This window comes from Anguilla anguilla, chromosome 18 (genome assembly GCF_013347855.1).
Source record: "Anguilla anguilla isolate fAngAng1 chromosome 18, fAngAng1.pri, whole genome shotgun sequence".
In the NCBI taxonomy this organism is placed as follows: domain Eukaryota; kingdom Metazoa; phylum Chordata; class Actinopteri; order Anguilliformes; family Anguillidae; genus Anguilla; species Anguilla anguilla.
The window spans coordinates 15,167,570-15,185,654 of record NC_049218.1 but is presented as its reverse complement, the minus strand read 5'-3'; the positions used below and the strand labels follow the sequence as shown (position 1 = coordinate 15,185,654).

The 18,085-nt window shown below is 41.5% G+C and overlaps 1 protein-coding gene across 1 annotated transcript; it reads left to right on the top strand.

Moving 5' to 3' along the window:
* The first annotated feature begins 5,782 nt into the window (after positions 1-5,782).
* Positions 5,783-17,317, top strand: slc25a28 (solute carrier family 25 member 28). The gene is made up of 4 exons (XM_035400296.1): positions 5,783-6,328; positions 11,094-11,322; positions 14,305-14,361; positions 14,867-17,317. Exons 1-4 carry the CDS (start codon positions 5,987-5,989, stop codon positions 15,385-15,387), a joined length of 1,149 nt encoding a protein of 382 aa, XP_035256187.1. The 5' UTR covers positions 5,783-5,986; the 3' UTR covers positions 15,388-17,317.
* The last annotated feature ends 768 nt before the right edge of the window (positions 17,318-18,085 follow it).

Below are 18,085 nucleotides of genomic sequence, written 5' to 3'. Positions count from 1 at the left end.
CTGTCACTGATATAAGAATATCCACAGTTAATCAGGACATCTCCTCAATACTCACTCTGATCAGTCCCAGTGAACCATGTGTGGATAAAATAGCATCACTGCTTCTGTAGGAGAAAGACAGATCAAGAAAAGAGAGAGAGAAACATCCACACACCAAAAGAGAAACAGAGAGAGAGAGAGGGGGAGGGTGTACACTGTACATACATTATCTCCTTCTAGGTAGGATAAACACAGTTGAATGAGGTAAGATGCAGGATCGTGGCTGATAACTCACCAAGCAAGCACTCCTCTTCAAATTAGAACATCTCAATGCCCTGCGCAGGCCAATGGAAGAACAATGCTGTGGGACCCTTCAGTGAGCAGGGCAGGATGTCTACTTTCTGCTAAGCGACCCTCTGAAGTCAGGAACACCTCACAGCTCAACGTGAGAAAGTCTAGGATTCACATGCGCAATAATCAAAAGTGAGAGTAAGAACCTGCCCACAGACACAAACAACGGTGTAGAAAGTGTAACGTGTCAAACTGTCAATACTACCTTACCGTAAAAGAGACCTATAAACAGGAAGAACTGGCACACCGCTACCACTCTCTCTCTCCCCATGTAGGGCTTCGTAACGGAACCAGTCTCTTTCAGTAAATCAAGATGAATATCTGTAAGACTGTCACCCACTCACTTGTGTGTGCATTTTCTACACACAAAGGAAGGACCCTCAGAGGTGAAGGTAACAGTTTTTTTCTATCAAAAACAGAAAACAACAAGAACAACCTTTGCAGATAAAACCAGTCACTTCTTTTTTGCTAGGCACCCACATTCAGAGCAATCTAAACAGCTGTTAAATATTGAATATTTTTTTAAATTTGAAATATTCCTACTACACCTCTAAATAAAAGCACACACCGAATGCTTAAATCTAACAAAGTTTGATAATGGGGAGAAAAGGGTTGTGAGATCAGCTATAGCAAGTAATGTACTTGAGCCTGGCTGTCTACTTTAATCCTGTTATAATAGACACACAAAAAAATCATTGCTGGTGTCACTGCTATTGATGTCAGCTTTAGTGTGCATAAGACATGTGAACAAAGCAGGGCTGTGGCTAACTGAAAACTACAATCTTGTTTAAAATCCTATTTTGGGTTTAAGCCTGTAGGGCTAATTATGGTCCATAGGACAAAACCCCAATTGTTTTCCGATGTTTTATTATTATTTTTATATCTATGTTTTTCTCAGGTTTCTTGTGAAATGGTAAATTGTAGAGACTTGAAACTTACACTCATAAATGTGTGAAATAAAAAGAACTTGAAATATCACTTCAATCAGCCACATGGGGCACTACAATTGGATTGGATTTTTTTGGCTAATTTTTGCATAATATTCAAATACATATATTTTTTCTTTTTTGCTAAGGTTGTTTTGTTTCTGGACTGATTTTTACCAAACATGGTACATAGCATTAGTGTACATAACTACACTTGCTAACTATGAACCAATTAACAATAACTATGGGAGCTGTGAGCCAATGAATTTTAGATTGGGCATGGCCTATCACATAAATGGTTATGTCATTGACCTTTTCAGGGGAAAGACATGAAAGATAACAAAAATACATTATAATAAAATAACAACAACAACAACAACAACAATAATAATAATAATAATAATAATAATAATAATTTTTTTTTACCTTTTATGCAAAAAAAATATTTAAACCAAATATTTTTCTGAATTTGCTTATGCGGTGAAATTCAACTCCTCAATTCTGTACAGAGTGAGGTTTTTCCCGCGGAACATCAATGAAGTAGTCGTCTATTAGCGTTCTGGAATTTCCCGACAGACGTGTGCTACACCTTTCCCAGAGCGTGCTAAAAAGCATTAGGTCAGGGAAGAAGGCTCACACTCCACTTCTGGTTTCTTTATTATCCTTTAAGAAGCTCATCTGTTGAACACACAATCAACCTTAATTTGATCAGGACCTGGGGGTTTTGTTCTTGTAAGCAAAAATGAATACTTCTTTCCCTTTGTCGGCAGAAACTCAACACTGCGTTTGTCCGCCTTAACTGGCAAAAGAGTCATAAATTGTATTAACTGAAAATGATCCAGAACGACCATCATAATGGACAAATAATAATTTTCTGATTGCCTTAGAGACCTACATTAATGGAGATGTCGACTGCACTAAATGATCGAACAAGCTCTGTGGGCCACTGTAAAAAGATTTCATAACTGCAATGCTGTAGCACTCTGTTGATCTGAACAGACCTGCCACAAGAGAGCACTGTTGGGCTGCTAGTTTTAGGCAGATGAGATCACACAGACTGTAATGCAATGGCACGCCCACCCACACACAAACACACAGACACACCAATTGCAATGTGACACTGCATTACAGTCGATGTGTTCCTTTGTAATTTCTGCTCAAAGAGGCAGCAAAATACACACACGTGTGTGTTGCTGCTTTATTGTAGCTTTTAATTTGCATTGATTTAACAATCAATCCTGATGGAGGAATTTGGAGGAATATTAAGCAGCATTTTTCATCATAGGTTGCAAACACTTTAAACTAGTAAATTTATTTTTATATATTTATAGCAATATTTGACAGCAAGCATGTGTGCTCAATTTAAGACACAGATTTAATTCACTAACTCATTAATAACCATTTGCAGTATGCAAGATACCAGGTAAATATTAACTACTATTCATAGCATTTCAGTATCAGATAAGTAAGAAAAATAAATTAAGATTCTTTTAGATTCACTATGTTTCAGTTAGGGGGTTTACAGGGGTTTTTCTGGAAATGTAGAACAAGAAGGTATTTCGGCATGCATGTTGTTGACAGGGGGTCTTCCTCCAGAAAAATTTAACATTATGGAAGTCCATTTACTGCTTTTCTGTGACTTCTAGAATGTGAAATAACTAGTTGTGCAATAATTTCAGGTTATTATTAATAAACAAAGACTATTTTAATTTTTTGTTTGTAAAAATATATTACTTACTCAAAAGAGCATACAATACCTCAATAATAAGAATTCCACTGCTAATGAACATATAAATAGGCTAATTGAAAATAATAATTTGCATAATATGAGGAATAATATTATACAAATCTTAACCAGAGGAAATGACAATTCTGCGATGCTGAACAGGTTAACTACCGTTTAACGTAGGTTAATTTGTGTTATGGGTTAGTGACACGCTACTCCATATTACAGTATGTGGTTAGTTTGTTTCATCAGCCAGTCATCTTCACCAGTCAAGATGACTTTGGACGAGCACAGGTCTCCATTTGGGTCTGGCCTCAAGGGAGATATGGAGGAAAAGTCTGGAAATCACTGATGTGCCAGAACCCCACATGTTCCTTGGAACCAGATTGGTAGATGATTTTGGCCACCCAAATATTTGATTGGCTCATTGTATTGAAGATGTCAACCAAGTACTACTGCTTTAATGTTTAAGCATATTAAATAAACTCGGCTTCCACATTTTCTTCTCAAAGGAGGGAATTCCTGCCCCATATCACATAGCTGTGGAGGACTTTTAGCCTGCTGTTTGCAGAACTGCTTTAATTCAGACAAATTAGTTGGTTTTTGAGCATGAACTGCTTATTTCACATCCTGCCACAGCACCTGTATTCGGTTCAAGTCAGGACATTAACTAGGCCACTCCAAAACTTCTATTTTGTTTCTTTTCAGCCATTTAGATGTGTTTTGGATAATTGTCTTGCTACATAACCCAATTATGCCTAAGCCTCAGCTGGTACAGAGCAGAATTCATGGTTTCTTCGATAATGGAAAGTTGTCCAGGTCCCGAGGCAGCAAAGCATCCCCAAACTATCACACTACTATCACCATGTTTGACTGCTGGGTCACCTTTGAGTCATCTGTCCACAGAACATTATCATCCAAGTGCTTTTTTGCAAATGTGAGACAAGCATTGATGTTTCTCTTGGTTAGCAGTGGCTTCCGCCTTGCTACTCTCCCATGAATCCCATTTTTTTCCCAGTCTCTTTATTATTATGGAGACAATGACATTGATTTTAGCTGAGGCAAGAGAGGCTTGCATTTCGTTGGATGTTGTTTGGGATATTATGTGATCTCTTGGATATGTCTCCGCACACTTGGAAAATTTTGGCAGACTGGTCACTCCTGGGAAGATTCACCGCTGTTCCAAGTGTTCTCCATTTGGGGATAATGGCACTTACTGTGGTTTGGGGGAGTCTCAGAGTCTAAGAACTAAGTTTTTAATCCTTTCCTGACTGACATATTTCACCAACTTTTGCTCTCATCTCTTCTGGAATTTCCTTTGATTGTGGCGTAGCGTGCTGGTAGAAACTCTGTGGTGGCTACTTCACTCTGATGGTAAGGTACAATATTTGATTAATTGATTTAATGAGGGGAATTACTTTTTCACATGGGCGATATGAGTTTGATCATTTGTTCATTAAATAAGTGAAGTAATTATTTTAACACTGTTTTGTGTTTACCTAGTTTCCCTTTGTCTAATATTACATTTTGTCTAAAGATCTTAAAATATTCAGTAAGACAAATAAGCAAGAATAGAGGAAATCAGAAAACTTTTTCATGCCACTGTAGGTCACGCTTTCTGAAAAAAATACTTCTGCAACAGAGGCACTCCTGTTTCTTGCGCAAGCATCCTTAGGGAGTCTCATAGCTCCTCACCCCTAGCTCCTTCAAAGAGCATTTAATGGGTTGGAATGTCCTTGAAGATGGCAGAGTTCAGTCAATTTCTAAACCAGGCAAGGACCAAGGAGACAAGGATGGATAAAATAAGCGATTGGAATGAGCCTATTCTATATACAACTTAGTCATGTGATTATTTTCTATCTTTACATGTTGACAAGGCCAACCGAATGCAGCCTTTAATGCTGCTTTCAAGTGGTGTTGGATTTACGGTCTACATAAATTTCGACTTCAATGAAATTTATGTAGACCGTAAATCCAACAACTCTTCAGGACAAGATCACATTGAAATCAATATCACTTGCCAGAAAAGTTTGGGAACCGCTGTCCTGTAGTCACTTATCCTAAAACAATGCGCACCTAGCAGGGCAGCTGCCATTTAATTGCGTGAGACCACGCTAAAACCGCAACCCGCTTGGTCATTGCCTATTAACGAATTATGTGAGAATGAATACTGTAAACAGTGAACACATTTTATTTCTTCATCAGGTACAGACATTATACATAAAATCAAATGGTGTGGTCAAAATGAACCAAACTGAGTAGTACAGTTTTAACGTATATGTATCTTGTTCTATAGAGGGTGCAGACGCAGTAAAAGCCACATTGTTACTGTCAGATCAATAATGGCATATTTTGCAATAATGCAAACAAAGTTACCTATGCTAAAGTTAATGCTATCGCGATATTGACCGTAAGGAATTGATAGTTGTATATTTAGAAATACTAACATGTGTAAAACAGTCTAACCTCTGTTTTTTGCTTATTAGACCCGTCACACTAAAGTGTCGGCAGCATTAACCAGTCTGGTTATTATACAATTTCTATATTATTTTTCATGGTTAAAAAAAGGTTATGAAGTCAATTTTAGTTATAAAACCTGGATTTTACGTCAGGCTTTACTTTATTATCAAAATATATTTCTGCCCAATATTTCTGAATATTTAGCCTAAATAACAAATACCAGTTATAATGGGACATGTGTGTCTGATTGACAGATGTGCGATCGAATAGTGCGGGAGATTTTTACCTAGTGTCAAGTCAAGCCCTCCCATTTGGACCTTTCACAAGGGGTCATATTTTTTCTGGGCGGTACCTTGCTCTGGCTGCCTAAGGCGGCCTGCTCATCGTCTTACATATTTGCCCTCCCAGAGTTGCAAGCGCCGGGAGGAAGGCGTCCAAAAATTAGCCTAGAGAAACATTTGGGGTGGATGATGACATACAAGTAAAAAGGCATTTTATTAAAAAAAAGCAACACTGACCAAAAGGACACTCAATTGGGTTCCTAATGGGAGCGGAGGGTTTTGTGAGCAGACGGCGAATGTCAGCAGAGACCCCAGGCAGGGACGGCGGAGTCGCAGGAGCGTCAGCCGGTGCAGAAATTCGATGGCTCGGTGGTGGCAGATTTTGGGGTATTTCAGAGGGAATTGTAGGAAGCATATCCCCTATGATTGGAGGGGAATCGGACTTTAAGGCTGTTCAACTACACGGCCCTGTTGAGACTCGTGAAATCCCCGAACCGGACTATGAAGGTCTGCCTCAGGGTGCTTCCACTAGTACCTACATGCTAGCTGGAGCTGTCGCCGGAATCATGGAACACTGTTTGATGTTTCCAATCGACTGTGTCAAGGTAAATTGAGGATTTCGTGCCACACACAGAAACGATGTCACAGAAATGTTTTCGGCGTGACACCTTCTGGCTAGCTAGCCAATGTTAGCATATCGATAACTAGCGTGGTTCAACCGCCTGGCAGTGGCAAGGTCGAAACGGACTATCATGCATCACTTTATTAACATTTGCAACGTTAGCTTGATAGACTGATGTGCCTACTTGTTTGCTGGCCACTTCCATGTCAAATGAATGGGTAGCTAATAGTAACTCTTTAAATAATTCCCACTTGGTTATTTTATCATTATTATTTATTTATTTATGTTTAGCAAACCGTAGGGGTATGTGCAGCCGGATCTCCTCAACAGCCCGTCAATTGCTATTGCAAGGCTCGTCGTCGTTTAGGGATTAATTCAATTAGACTAAGTATGTAGCTAGCTATATTGCTAATGTTGGTAAAACAAATCACTGTGTATCTCTACATCGTTTACTTGCTAAACAGTTAACGTTTAAATGATCAAGGACAATATTCATAAACAGACACTGAAAAACAGGTGGTGGCGTAGACGGTTAACTTGGATAGCTAAGTTACGTTAGATAGCTAGGTTGATGGCCTAACGGCACGATACAGTACACGAGTAGCCAGTTTAGTCGACCGCTTTTTAGTTTGTTATTGCATGAACAAAGTAACCGATACACAGACATAGCCAGCTACAGTGTTGCTCAGGAGAGCTGTTGCTAGATGGCTTGCTAGCCAATAACGTTAGTTGGCTTGCATGTGTAGCTGACTTGGCTAACTGTCCCGAGCGCCAGTGATTTTTTTAAAAAAGTGTTTGTTTCATATTTCCTTGGACGGTCATCCACATGGCAGATCATTTAGTAAAGTAAAATATCAAGCTGAATTAAGTTAGTCCAGTGGTTTGGTAGCTGTTTTAAATTCAATCTCGTTGCTTGCAAGGCCTACTATCAATCACGAAACATTGAGCCCGTAGTCCGCTTGACTGCCTTGCCTGTTCTCTACGTGTGTGTTGCTGGGCTCTGTACTTTACACCGTCACGGCCTTGTCTGACCGAGACTGACCATTGAAAATGTCCCGTTGCAGTTTGGTTTGGTAACTAGCTTTTAAAACTTAAGCTAGTGTACACGCGATTGTGTCTGCATATGTAAATGGGTGCCATACACAAGTTGCTTTTTCGTGGCATTGATGTCAAAATATACAGAATTGGCGGCTATCTGCAATAAAACGTCTCCAGATCACTAGATAGGCTAATGTAGGTCGCTTTTACGTTTCTTTCTAGTCGGTCACTAAAGAGTAGGCTACCGTAGCCTAATTCTTTCTGTGCAGTAATCATGGGTATTTTGGCAGCGGGAGAAGTGTTTACTGTTACTATAGCATGGGTATTTGGGGATTAGGAGTTAAATGCCGAACAATTTGTCGAGCAGATCTCTAGAATTACTAGTAGCCTATTGGTAGCAGCAACCACGTTTTCTTGTGAAAATAAACGAGGAGCTTCATATCTTTTGGGACAAATGCATATTTTTTCTTGGTTTGGCTCTGTACTCTACAATTTTAGATTTGTAATTAAAAATTTCACATGTGCTTAAAGTGCACATTTTCAGCTCTTATTAAGTTGTATTTTTTATATACATTTTGCTTTCACCGTGTAGAAATTATAGCACTTTTTATACATGCCCCCCATTTCAGGGCAACATAATGTTTGAGACATATGAATGTTATGTAAATGAAAGTAGTCAGGTTTAGTACTTTGTCGCATATCCTCTGCATGCAATGTTTACTTGAAATATTTGACCCATAGACATCACCAGGTGCTGAGTATCTTCTCTGGTGATGCTCTACCAGGCCTGTACTGCAGAAATCTTTAGCTCCTGCTTGTTTTGGGGGCTAATAGCCTTCAGTTTTCTCTTCAGCATATGAAAATGCTTGTTCAGTTCGATTCAGATTGAGTCAGTATCCTGTCAAGAACTTCAAAGTTGCAGTTGGCTTTGCAAAACTCTTTTGTTGCTTTAGCGGTATGTTTGGGATCATTGTCTTGCTGTAGGATGAAGCTCCGTCCAATGTGCTTAGAGGCATTTGGTTTAACTTGAGGTAAGATAAGATGCTTCTGTGCACTTCAAAATCCATTCTGCCGCAAGGAGCAGTTGCATCATCAATGAAGTCAAGTGAGCCAGTAGCTGTGGCAACCATACATTCCCAAGCCATAACACCCCTACCAACATACTTATCAGATGAGCGGGGGTGCATTGCATCTTGGGCAGTTCCTTTTGTCCTCCACACTTTGCTTTCGCCATCACTCTGATACAAGTGAATTGTGGTCTCATCTGTCCACAATACCTTTTTCCAGAACTCTGCAGGCTCTTTTAGGTACTTAGCAAATTGTAACCTGGTCATGCTGGTTTTGCAGCTAACTAGTGATTTGCATCTTGCAGTGTAGCCTCTGTAGTTTTGTATTTGAAGTCTGCTGCAGGCAGTAGTCACTGACCCACCCATACCTGCCTCCTGAAGAGTTTTTCTCATCTGTCAGATAGGTGTTTGGGGTTTTTTATTCATTATGGCGAGAATTCTTATGTCATTGACTGTAGAGGTCTTCCTTGGCCTACCAGGCCCTTTGTGATTGCTGAGCTCACCAGTGATTGCTTTCTTCTTATAATGATCTTCCAAACATTTAGATTTTTGTAAGCCTAAGTTTTGGCCTATGTTTCTGACTTTTTTGCTTTCTTATTACTCAGCCTCATAATGGATTCCTTGACTTTAACACCAGTAACCAACTCCAAAAGCCTAGAATCCAGACTAGTTTCTGAAAGCTCTCTTATACCTGCACTAACGAAGCATTTTAACAGACCTGACTAATCAAAAACTCATATGAAGCTGTTTGTCCCAAACATTATGGTGCCCTGAAATGTGGGGGCTATGTATAAATAGTGCTGTCATTCCTACATGGTGAAAGCAAATGTGTAAACAATACTTAGAAGCTGAGAATCTGCACTTTAACCACTTGTGAATTGTTTGATTATGAATCAAAAATATTGAAGTACAGAGCCAAATCGAGATTTTTTTCCCCCCAAACATTACGGAGGGCACCGTATAACAGTTACTGTCAAGTTTTTTTTTTTTTTGGGTAGGCTAATGCTGGTGACCATCAACATTAGAAACGGCTGACTGAGTGTCACTGTTTAACTCATCATTTAACTTTTTTCTACCTTTTTTCTTGAAGGCATTCCAGGGATGATTTCTGCTTGTCCCAAACAAAAAGTTTTTTTTTTTTTAAAGTCATCCCCGGTATGTCGGGACGCCATTAGTCTCGAGCCTTGGTGTGTGTGTGCGTGTGTGTGATATATATATATGAGTTTTGAACAGTATCAACTAGGTATTTTTGGTGGGGGGAGGGGATAACTGGATGCATAAGTGTGTTTAATACATCCTGAATCACAATACATTTTATGAATCATTTTAAACCAAGTTGCTGAACTAGCTAACTAGCCATGACCACACCCCATAGCAAAGGTCTGCCATGACCACGCCCTCTAGCGAATTCTTGTTCCAAGAATGTGTTTAGAACATTCTGATTTTATTTTTGTAATCTGTGCTTTGTAAACGTCCTCAGTTTCCACCATTCTCCGAAGGAGCCTATTTTGGCCGATACAGATACACATACTGTTTGCATTATCTCACACATACTAAACTTAGTATGTTATCCTCTTCCACTCCAAGGCTCCAATCGTAATTATTCACTGGTAGACTGTTAAAACAGTGGGAGTAAGAGGTCTGATCAGTGGGAAACAGCTCTGTGCTGAAGAGAGCTGAACAGCTGTTCCAGTGTCTCATGTTCCTGTGTGGCAGTGTACAGCAGTGATTTTGCACATTTTTGCACATTTTATGCACGTCTGTGTGTGGTTATTTTGGTTCATTCGTATCCATGCTGCCATGTGTGTGGTGGTCCCTGTTATTTAGGGTCATGTTTATCTAAGCTGCCCAAAATAAATCACCTTCACTGTAAAAGTGCTGAAATTTCCCCCCATGCACAGTCATGCCTGCTTGCACATTTCCTCTGGCTGTGTTTGTGAATTATTCAGCAACAGACTCGCAAAGCTCACAGTCCCAAGCAGTCCATTCAAGAATTTCTATGATAACACAAGGCCTGTTGACCACCTTCTGCTCATGGAGGTACTTTATTGTTAAAGTGCCAGGCTTATCCACTGTTCATGAGCAGCCACTGGATAATGGTGCGAACGTGGACTCTGGACTGCTCTTTGAGCTTGGCTGTCTGTGTTTTGGTTTAGTTTCGAGAGCTGTGCAATTCAAACTACACATTTTTGATCAGGTTCAGGTCTAAAGAGATGGCCATTGCAGCACACTGAGCACAGTAATTTTGTGGTCAGTTTACTGTTTCTTGGTTGATTACGATCTTGGCCTGCGGTACATCATGTGAAGGTGGTCAACAGTGTAATGGCTGCAGCTGTAACCGGTAACTGTTATGCAGCTGTAGCCCCATACGGTTTAAAGTGGCACACTGCACATATTGTTCTAGAGCTAAAATAAGTGGAATGCCTCTTGACTTTAATCTAACTTGCATCATGGACAGGCCACGTTGCTTTTGTTTTTTTTTTTTCTTTACTCTGCCTATTCTGTTTCTGTGTTTGTTCTTTTTGTGCAAATTCTTAAATGAAGAAATAAAATACCAAGGCAATCACTCACAAGTCATTGATGGCTAGGCCTGAACTGAACTCTCTCCAACTCTCCCTCCCCCCATTTCTGTCCTTCTCTCAGACGCGGATGCAGAGCTTGCAGCCCGAGCCGGCGGCGCGCTATCGTAACGTGATGGAGGCACTGTGGCGCATTGTGAGGACTGAGGGCTTCTGGCGGCCCATGCGCGGTTTGAACGTTACTGCGGTGGGGGCAGGGCCAGCTCACGCCCTCTACTTTGCCTGCTACGAGAGGCTTAAAAAGACACTGAGTGATGTCATCCACGCAGGAGGCAACAGCCATGTGGCCAACGGTACCGCTGCCCCCCTTCCAAGCACACACACGTGTATGCCCAGACACATGTGCACACAGACACTGACGCGTGGAATGGACACGCATGCATTGGTGTACGTGAGTGTGCACAGGCATACACAGATGCATGAACACCCACTAAGAGAGACAAACGGCAGCATATATTTGCACATGTTTCAGCCCTTTCATGCCCAAATGCACTGTAGCTACAGTGTCCTGTGTGGAAAAAGGGAAATTGGAAAACAGGATCTCAGATGGACATGGTTGCATGTAGTTTAGAAGACAGCATTATGTGTGAGGGACTTGACTAGTACCCAGAGTGTTCTTAGTTACCCGGGGAGAAAGAACCCGGGGTTCTTTCTCTGTTAACCTGGGGACCGGAATATCAGGTCATGAGTGTCCTCTGTAGCCATAGCCGCAAAGGCCCTAGCTCACTTGACTGGGCCTTGCTCCTCTGGCATTAGAATGCATTATAACATCCAGAAATAAATGGATAACCATTCCCCACCTCAAGAAAACCACACACCTCTTTGTTTCATTTAGGGGTTTTTCCTTAATTAAAACAGGAGGGGCCATTTGGGCAAGCAAACATTTTATAGTTTGCTTGTTGCAACCAAACCGCACAGAACAACTCTGAGGAACTGCAGCTGGGAAAGCTTTGCTTCTGTCTGTACAAGCAAAGTGCATGACCCGTATCGCTGTAGTCTGTAATGAACAAATCTTTGTAAGCCTATCAACAATTATCTTTCTTCTTTGTGATCATGTGATGTGTTTTTCTCGATAACATGGGAGCTGCAAGACCTTGCTGCTGAGGGGATGTCGTGTCATATCAGCACCCAGTAAAAAGGACTGGTATTGGGTTTTGTTCCAGAAGCATTTCACATGGCCTCTGAAGCTTGGATGTTTGCTAATCTATTGGGTGTGATTGAAGGGGAAAAAACTGTATGACAGTAATGATTGTTATTATGCTTTTTTAAAAATTTGATAACTTTCGACATGCTTTATAGCACTATCTGGAAGTATGATTTTCCATTTAATTCCAAACTTATAAGTCTGCTAGCATTTCCAGGTTGCAAATTAGGTTTTTTTCCCTAGGCTGTCCAATTTTTTAATGTTATTTATTTTGGACACCGTTTAGTGTTCGTTTCCCTAATATAAACAGTTAAAATTATTTCTGCATTTTGATTTATTCTCATTTTTCTATAGTTCCGGTGTATTTCAGTTTACCTGGTGTGTAATTTGTATCTCAAAACCAAATACTGTCAAATACCATCATACCGTCAACAATATGGAAAATATCATGTGATATTTTGGCCACGTCGCCAGCCCTTCTCAAAGGGAACAGCAGATAATGGCGGACGTTCTCTGCTCTCTTTACCTTCCTGGTTTTTTATGTTTGGATCATGCGCCGTCTTGTTTAAGAAATTTGATACTGGGCTTGCTGGTCCTGGTACCCTTACAAGGCAGTACTGTCAGAGCAGAAACTGTTTTGAGCTTTTGCGCCCCCTTCTGACTTTCTCTGCAAAGTGCACTCTGATTTTGCTTCTTCCTTGTGAAGCTGTAAGGAACCTGTTAGTTATCCTGTTAGTTAATTTATGTCATTCACACTACATGAGGTGGATTTCTGTGTTTGGGATTGCCTCAGTCCCGGTGTGATGGAAACGCTGCAGGATCATGAGTCTGTGGTTTACAGTGAGGAAATGGTGTGTGCCCCCGTAAAGAGACACGAGCACAAAGTCCAGGACGGAACACTGGAGACAGAGGCAGTGAGGTCTAGGGAACCATTGCACACTGTGATGCAAGTGTGCAATGGTTCTAAACCCCTGGTCCTTGGAGTACTCCTATGTATGCTGATTTCCATTTGTTTTGTCCTTGAATTCTTCACTTTTCACATATGGTTTTGTTTCCATTACCAGGTGTTCAAAACTTCAACAATGAGGTCATTTAGGCCTTATTCACCTGTAGGTGAATGAATGAATTACATTACATGCATCCAAATAAAATGAGAGCTCTTCTGAAAGGAATCATTTGCCATGGCAGCTTGCTGAAAATGAAAGCATTTGTTATCTGAGAATTGATCTGACTGAATAAAAGCCCTTAAATGAATATGGAATGTTCATTCATTGTAACGTATCTGTGAATCCTAAGAAATTGATTCTTAGGGAATTACAAGTAGGGCTTGAACAAAAACCAGCATACACTGGGGTTTTCCAGGTCCTAGGGTGAGACGCACTGTACCATGGTCTTCCCAAGTACTGTTCCACTGGTCTAACCGATGGGTCCATGTGCATTGTTCTCTTCCTCTCTCCTGTTTATTTTTTTTCCTTCCTTCCCCCTTCTTCCAGGTGGGGGGAGAGACTCGGTAAGTGTGCTCCGACACTGGCAGATGGCCTCCACCAGGCGGTGCTATTCTCTTAGTGAAGACACTGAGTCGTTTTCATTTGCTTCAGTCTTCCCACCCCTGTCCCATACAGCTTCACTGTAGCCCATTCCTGCGTGAAGCTCAGGAAGTGCTCCTGCTCCCTACAAATTTATTGTTATTTATTTGTCTCCCCACCTCTGTAAAGACATTCTATAGTGGCCTGGGCTGAGATACACAGTACTGCAATCTTGTGACATTGGCAACATCTCATACTCAAGAAATGGAAATAAAAACCATTAAATACACCTTCACTCTAGTTCTGGATTTTTCACTCACATATGTGTTCCCCTGCAGTGACAGGAATATTTAACCTGCTGCCTATGGTCCCCCGATTCCTCTCCACCCCTTCAGTAGTCATGCGCACGTCTTTTTAGCGCTGCAGGGGTTCAGCTTTATTGGTAATTCTGAGAAGCACGGACAGGCCAGGCTGTCTGTCTAAGTGAATCCGCCCCACGTGGGTGCTGTCCAAATGAATCCGCCCCACATGGGTGCTGTGACTGCAGTCCCGAGGCACCCGTGTGCCCCCTCGTAGCCTCTGGTCTCACCTCGTTTATTTTGCAGGGGCGGCTGGGTGTGTGGCCACGTTGCTTCACGATGCCGTCATGAATCCAGCTGAAGGTAAAACCAGTTTAAACATCGTCTTCATATGCAAAGACATGCAGGAGAGACCTAACTGTTTTATTACTGTGAGTCTGAACACACTTGTGTATTACATAGACCCTGCCATTTTTATTTTTCAGTATGACAGAACTTATACAGAGTTATGCAGAGTAATGTTTTTGGATAATGTATACTAGACAAAGCCGCATATAGAATGTGTAAATTATAGTATTCGAGCAGCAAACTGCCATGCCTCAAGAGCGAATGGGGTTCCCCGTCCTATTCCTATTGCCTTATTGGAAGGGGAAGGGGAAGGGGCCAGCTAGAGCATGTGCATCTGCCCCTTGCTCAGGGTCACCTTGAGCTGCAGTGAACAAAAGTCAAAGTGCGCTGGCTCTGCTCTGCTTTTTCAGTGGCATGTGTGCTCAAGCTGTGTTTACAGGCATTTTGATTGGACCCTATCCTTTCGTTAATTCGTCTTTTTGCTTCTTCCTCCTCTCTTGGTGAAAACCCTCCCTGTCAGTGGTGAAGCAGAGGATGCAGATGTACAACTCCCCGTACCGCAGCGTTTTAGACTGTATTGGCGCCATCTGGCGCAAGGAGGGCGCTGGGGCCTTCTACCGCAGCTACACCACCCAGCTGACCATGAACGTGCCCTTCCAGGCCCTGCACTTTATGACCTACGAGTACCTGCAGGAGGCGCTCAACCCCCAGAGACAGTACAACCCATCCTCCCACGTGGTTTCGGGGGCGCTGGCGGGGGCCATCGCGGCGGCAGCCACCACCCCGCTGGACGTCTGCAAGACCCTCCTGAACACGCAGGAGTCCCTGGCGCTGCACTCGCTCAACTCCGGCGGGAGCATCTCGGGCCTGGCCCATGCCTTCCGGACGGTCTACAGGCTGGGCGGCCTGCCCGCCTACTTCAAGGGCGTCCAGGCGCGCATCATCTACCAGATGCCCTCCACCGCCATTAGCTGGTCGGTCTACGAGTTCTTCAAATACGTCATCACCAAGCACCAGCACGAGAAGAGGAGGCGGGATTAGGAATGGGGAGAAATAGCTCCTCCCCTGACCGACACCTTAACCCCACCCTGCCCTGGGCGTCCCAGCTGCCACGGAGAGGCTGCTGTATGGTAGCCGAGGCAACCAAGACGTTTTTCAGGACTGAATACAATAATCCACTAAACGCACAAAGTCCTCAAAATCCTTCCTTATTACTCCTTATCAGACAAAGTCGATACGAGAGAGCTCTGTACATGATTTAGCAAACGAAGAAGCATAATTATTACAAGGTATATTTAATCGCAGTATTTTTTTTAGAATTTAGCTTGAGGCATCATCAGCCTCTGCACTTTTTTACTCCAAAGTCCACTGTAAAGATTGTAGCATTTCCCCTGTCTGCCACCCAGAGGCGCTGCGATTCTCTCTGGCAGATAGAAGCTCTCTAAGCGAAATGTAGAAATAAAGTGTGTCAGACCGCAAATTGTTAGGGAACAGATCACTTTCTGAGCTTTAACTTGATGTTGTAGTGTGGCCACTTGAAGATTCCTAGCTGCTAAGATGCATCAGGAGAAAGGTATACACATTGTTCTTGCCATTTACATTCTAAATCAGGAATTATGTTGCACTTAAGAGGTTGAATATGCATTTGTGAATGAGTTTTTGATTCCTCTTTTAAAATTAAATTGAACATTTTTATATAAGTTATTGACATATAACTTAATTTATTGGATTGTTTGGAATTCAGGTGTCAACGGTGCAGTATATTTCTTTTATGGGATTACACAATAGCACTGAATGGGACAGTAAGAAAAATACATTCATTTTTATGTAATTATACTACATATTTTCACCCCTCTGTAACAAAAAAATCTGTTAACTGAATAGCCAAACTAGGAGAAAGTGTTACACTGCGATGCTGCACTGAAGTGACTTGTAATCACATGTAATCAGGCAGGAAGGCTCTCTGACAGCAGTACTGACAGGTGACCTGTTGAGTCAAGTTGTAGCCACTGCTTTGTTGAGCTTGCAACGTTAGTATTACAGAGGCAATGCCTTACTGTACCTCTGCCCTTGCCTGACCACTGTACTAGCTGCAGAGATGTGTGCTTCTCAAAGCTAGTTTTTTTTTCTTAAACATTGTTCACATAGGCATATTAAAATTTAATTGCGCTCAGTATGCAAGATAGAACTGAGAAAGGTAAAGGCGAACGTCATCCAAACAATCCATTTTTGATAGTAAATTGATCACAAGTATAATGAAGAATATGGCCAGTTTTAGCACGCTAATCCTCTAGATATCCGTCTTATGTGTGATGCATTTTTTTTTTTTTTATCATTGGAAAGCCTGGTGTAGCAGCCATGCCAGTTTTCAGTGTAGCTGAGGCTTGTTTCTGTTGTAGGAACTGGAGTGAAAGGTATCTATAGAACCACAATTTAACATATACAATTTTTACATTGCTACAGTGGAGGAATTGGTCAAATACAATAACATCAGATTACGGTGCGTATATATTAAGTATCAATGAGGAAAGTCAAAATTTTCTACAATTTATTTTACTACATTTTAAATTTATTCTCAGAAATGGACCCCTTGGTTTATCAGCAATGGGGCTGATGTGTGAAATTTTATTCACTGCAAATGTTGGGGCAGATGACGTGTATGGCAGTACTGCTGTCAGACCAGACCAAATATAGCTTCTGTGGATGTTCTGCTCATCTGCCAGTGGAGGCAGTGTTATAGCCTGGGAGCATCAGGTTATGAGGTTAGTATCTTTGAGTGTGGAGGCTACTGTCATTGTTTATGTCATCGTAAATATTTCAAATATGTCTGCGTTGTCCTGGGCTGAACCACCTTCTTGTTGATTATGAATGGACTTGCTCATATTGATTCTTGTCTGACTGCCCTTAAACCCTTGTCAGCTCTCAATAAAGTGAGCAGTAAATTTGTGAAAGCTGCTTGCTCAATCTGGGACACGGTCTCACGTCTTCATTTTGCCTGAATGCAGACTTTCATTAGAGCATACTGCCATTCTTGGAGCATTCTTGGGTACTATTTTATGTTTGTTTTTTGTTTTGTTTTGTTTCTTACTCCCAAATATATCCAGTTATTTTTTCAGGGTGTACTGTCATTGAGGATCATGAATGAATATCTAGGTGTTTCTTTGTTTGGGCAGTCTAGCTGCACCCTGGATTGGATCCTTGGAACATAACTGGTGAAGGGTAGTAGTCCATGTTCTTGAAAATTAATCTTGCTGGAATTCTCCACCAAGGTTCATTCAGTAATAATGGTCAGCAGTCAGAGGAAATAAACACAGATGCGGTGCATTCAGAAAGTATTTGGACTGACACAATTTTTGTTGTTTTGGATCTGTACTCCAGATCATTGAATTTGAAATGAAACCATGAATGAGGTTAAAGTGCAGACCATCAGTATTAATTTGTACCTCAGTGATAGAAAGAGGGAAGTGTGGAGAAAGAAAGGAACTGCTTATGATCCAAAGCTCCGCCCCTCATATGTGAAACATGATGGAGGTACTGCTCTGGCTTGAGCATGCAAACCAAATGCCACAAAACCAATTGGATGGCATTTTGCTTTGGATCATGAGCAGTTCCTTTCTTTCTCCTCACTTTCCTTTTGTCATCATTTTGGTAATAATGATCTGTCCATAAGTCTTTGTTCTAGGTCAGTACAGTTTGCCCAGTCTAATGTTAGGTCAAAGAACAGCTAAACCTCACCACC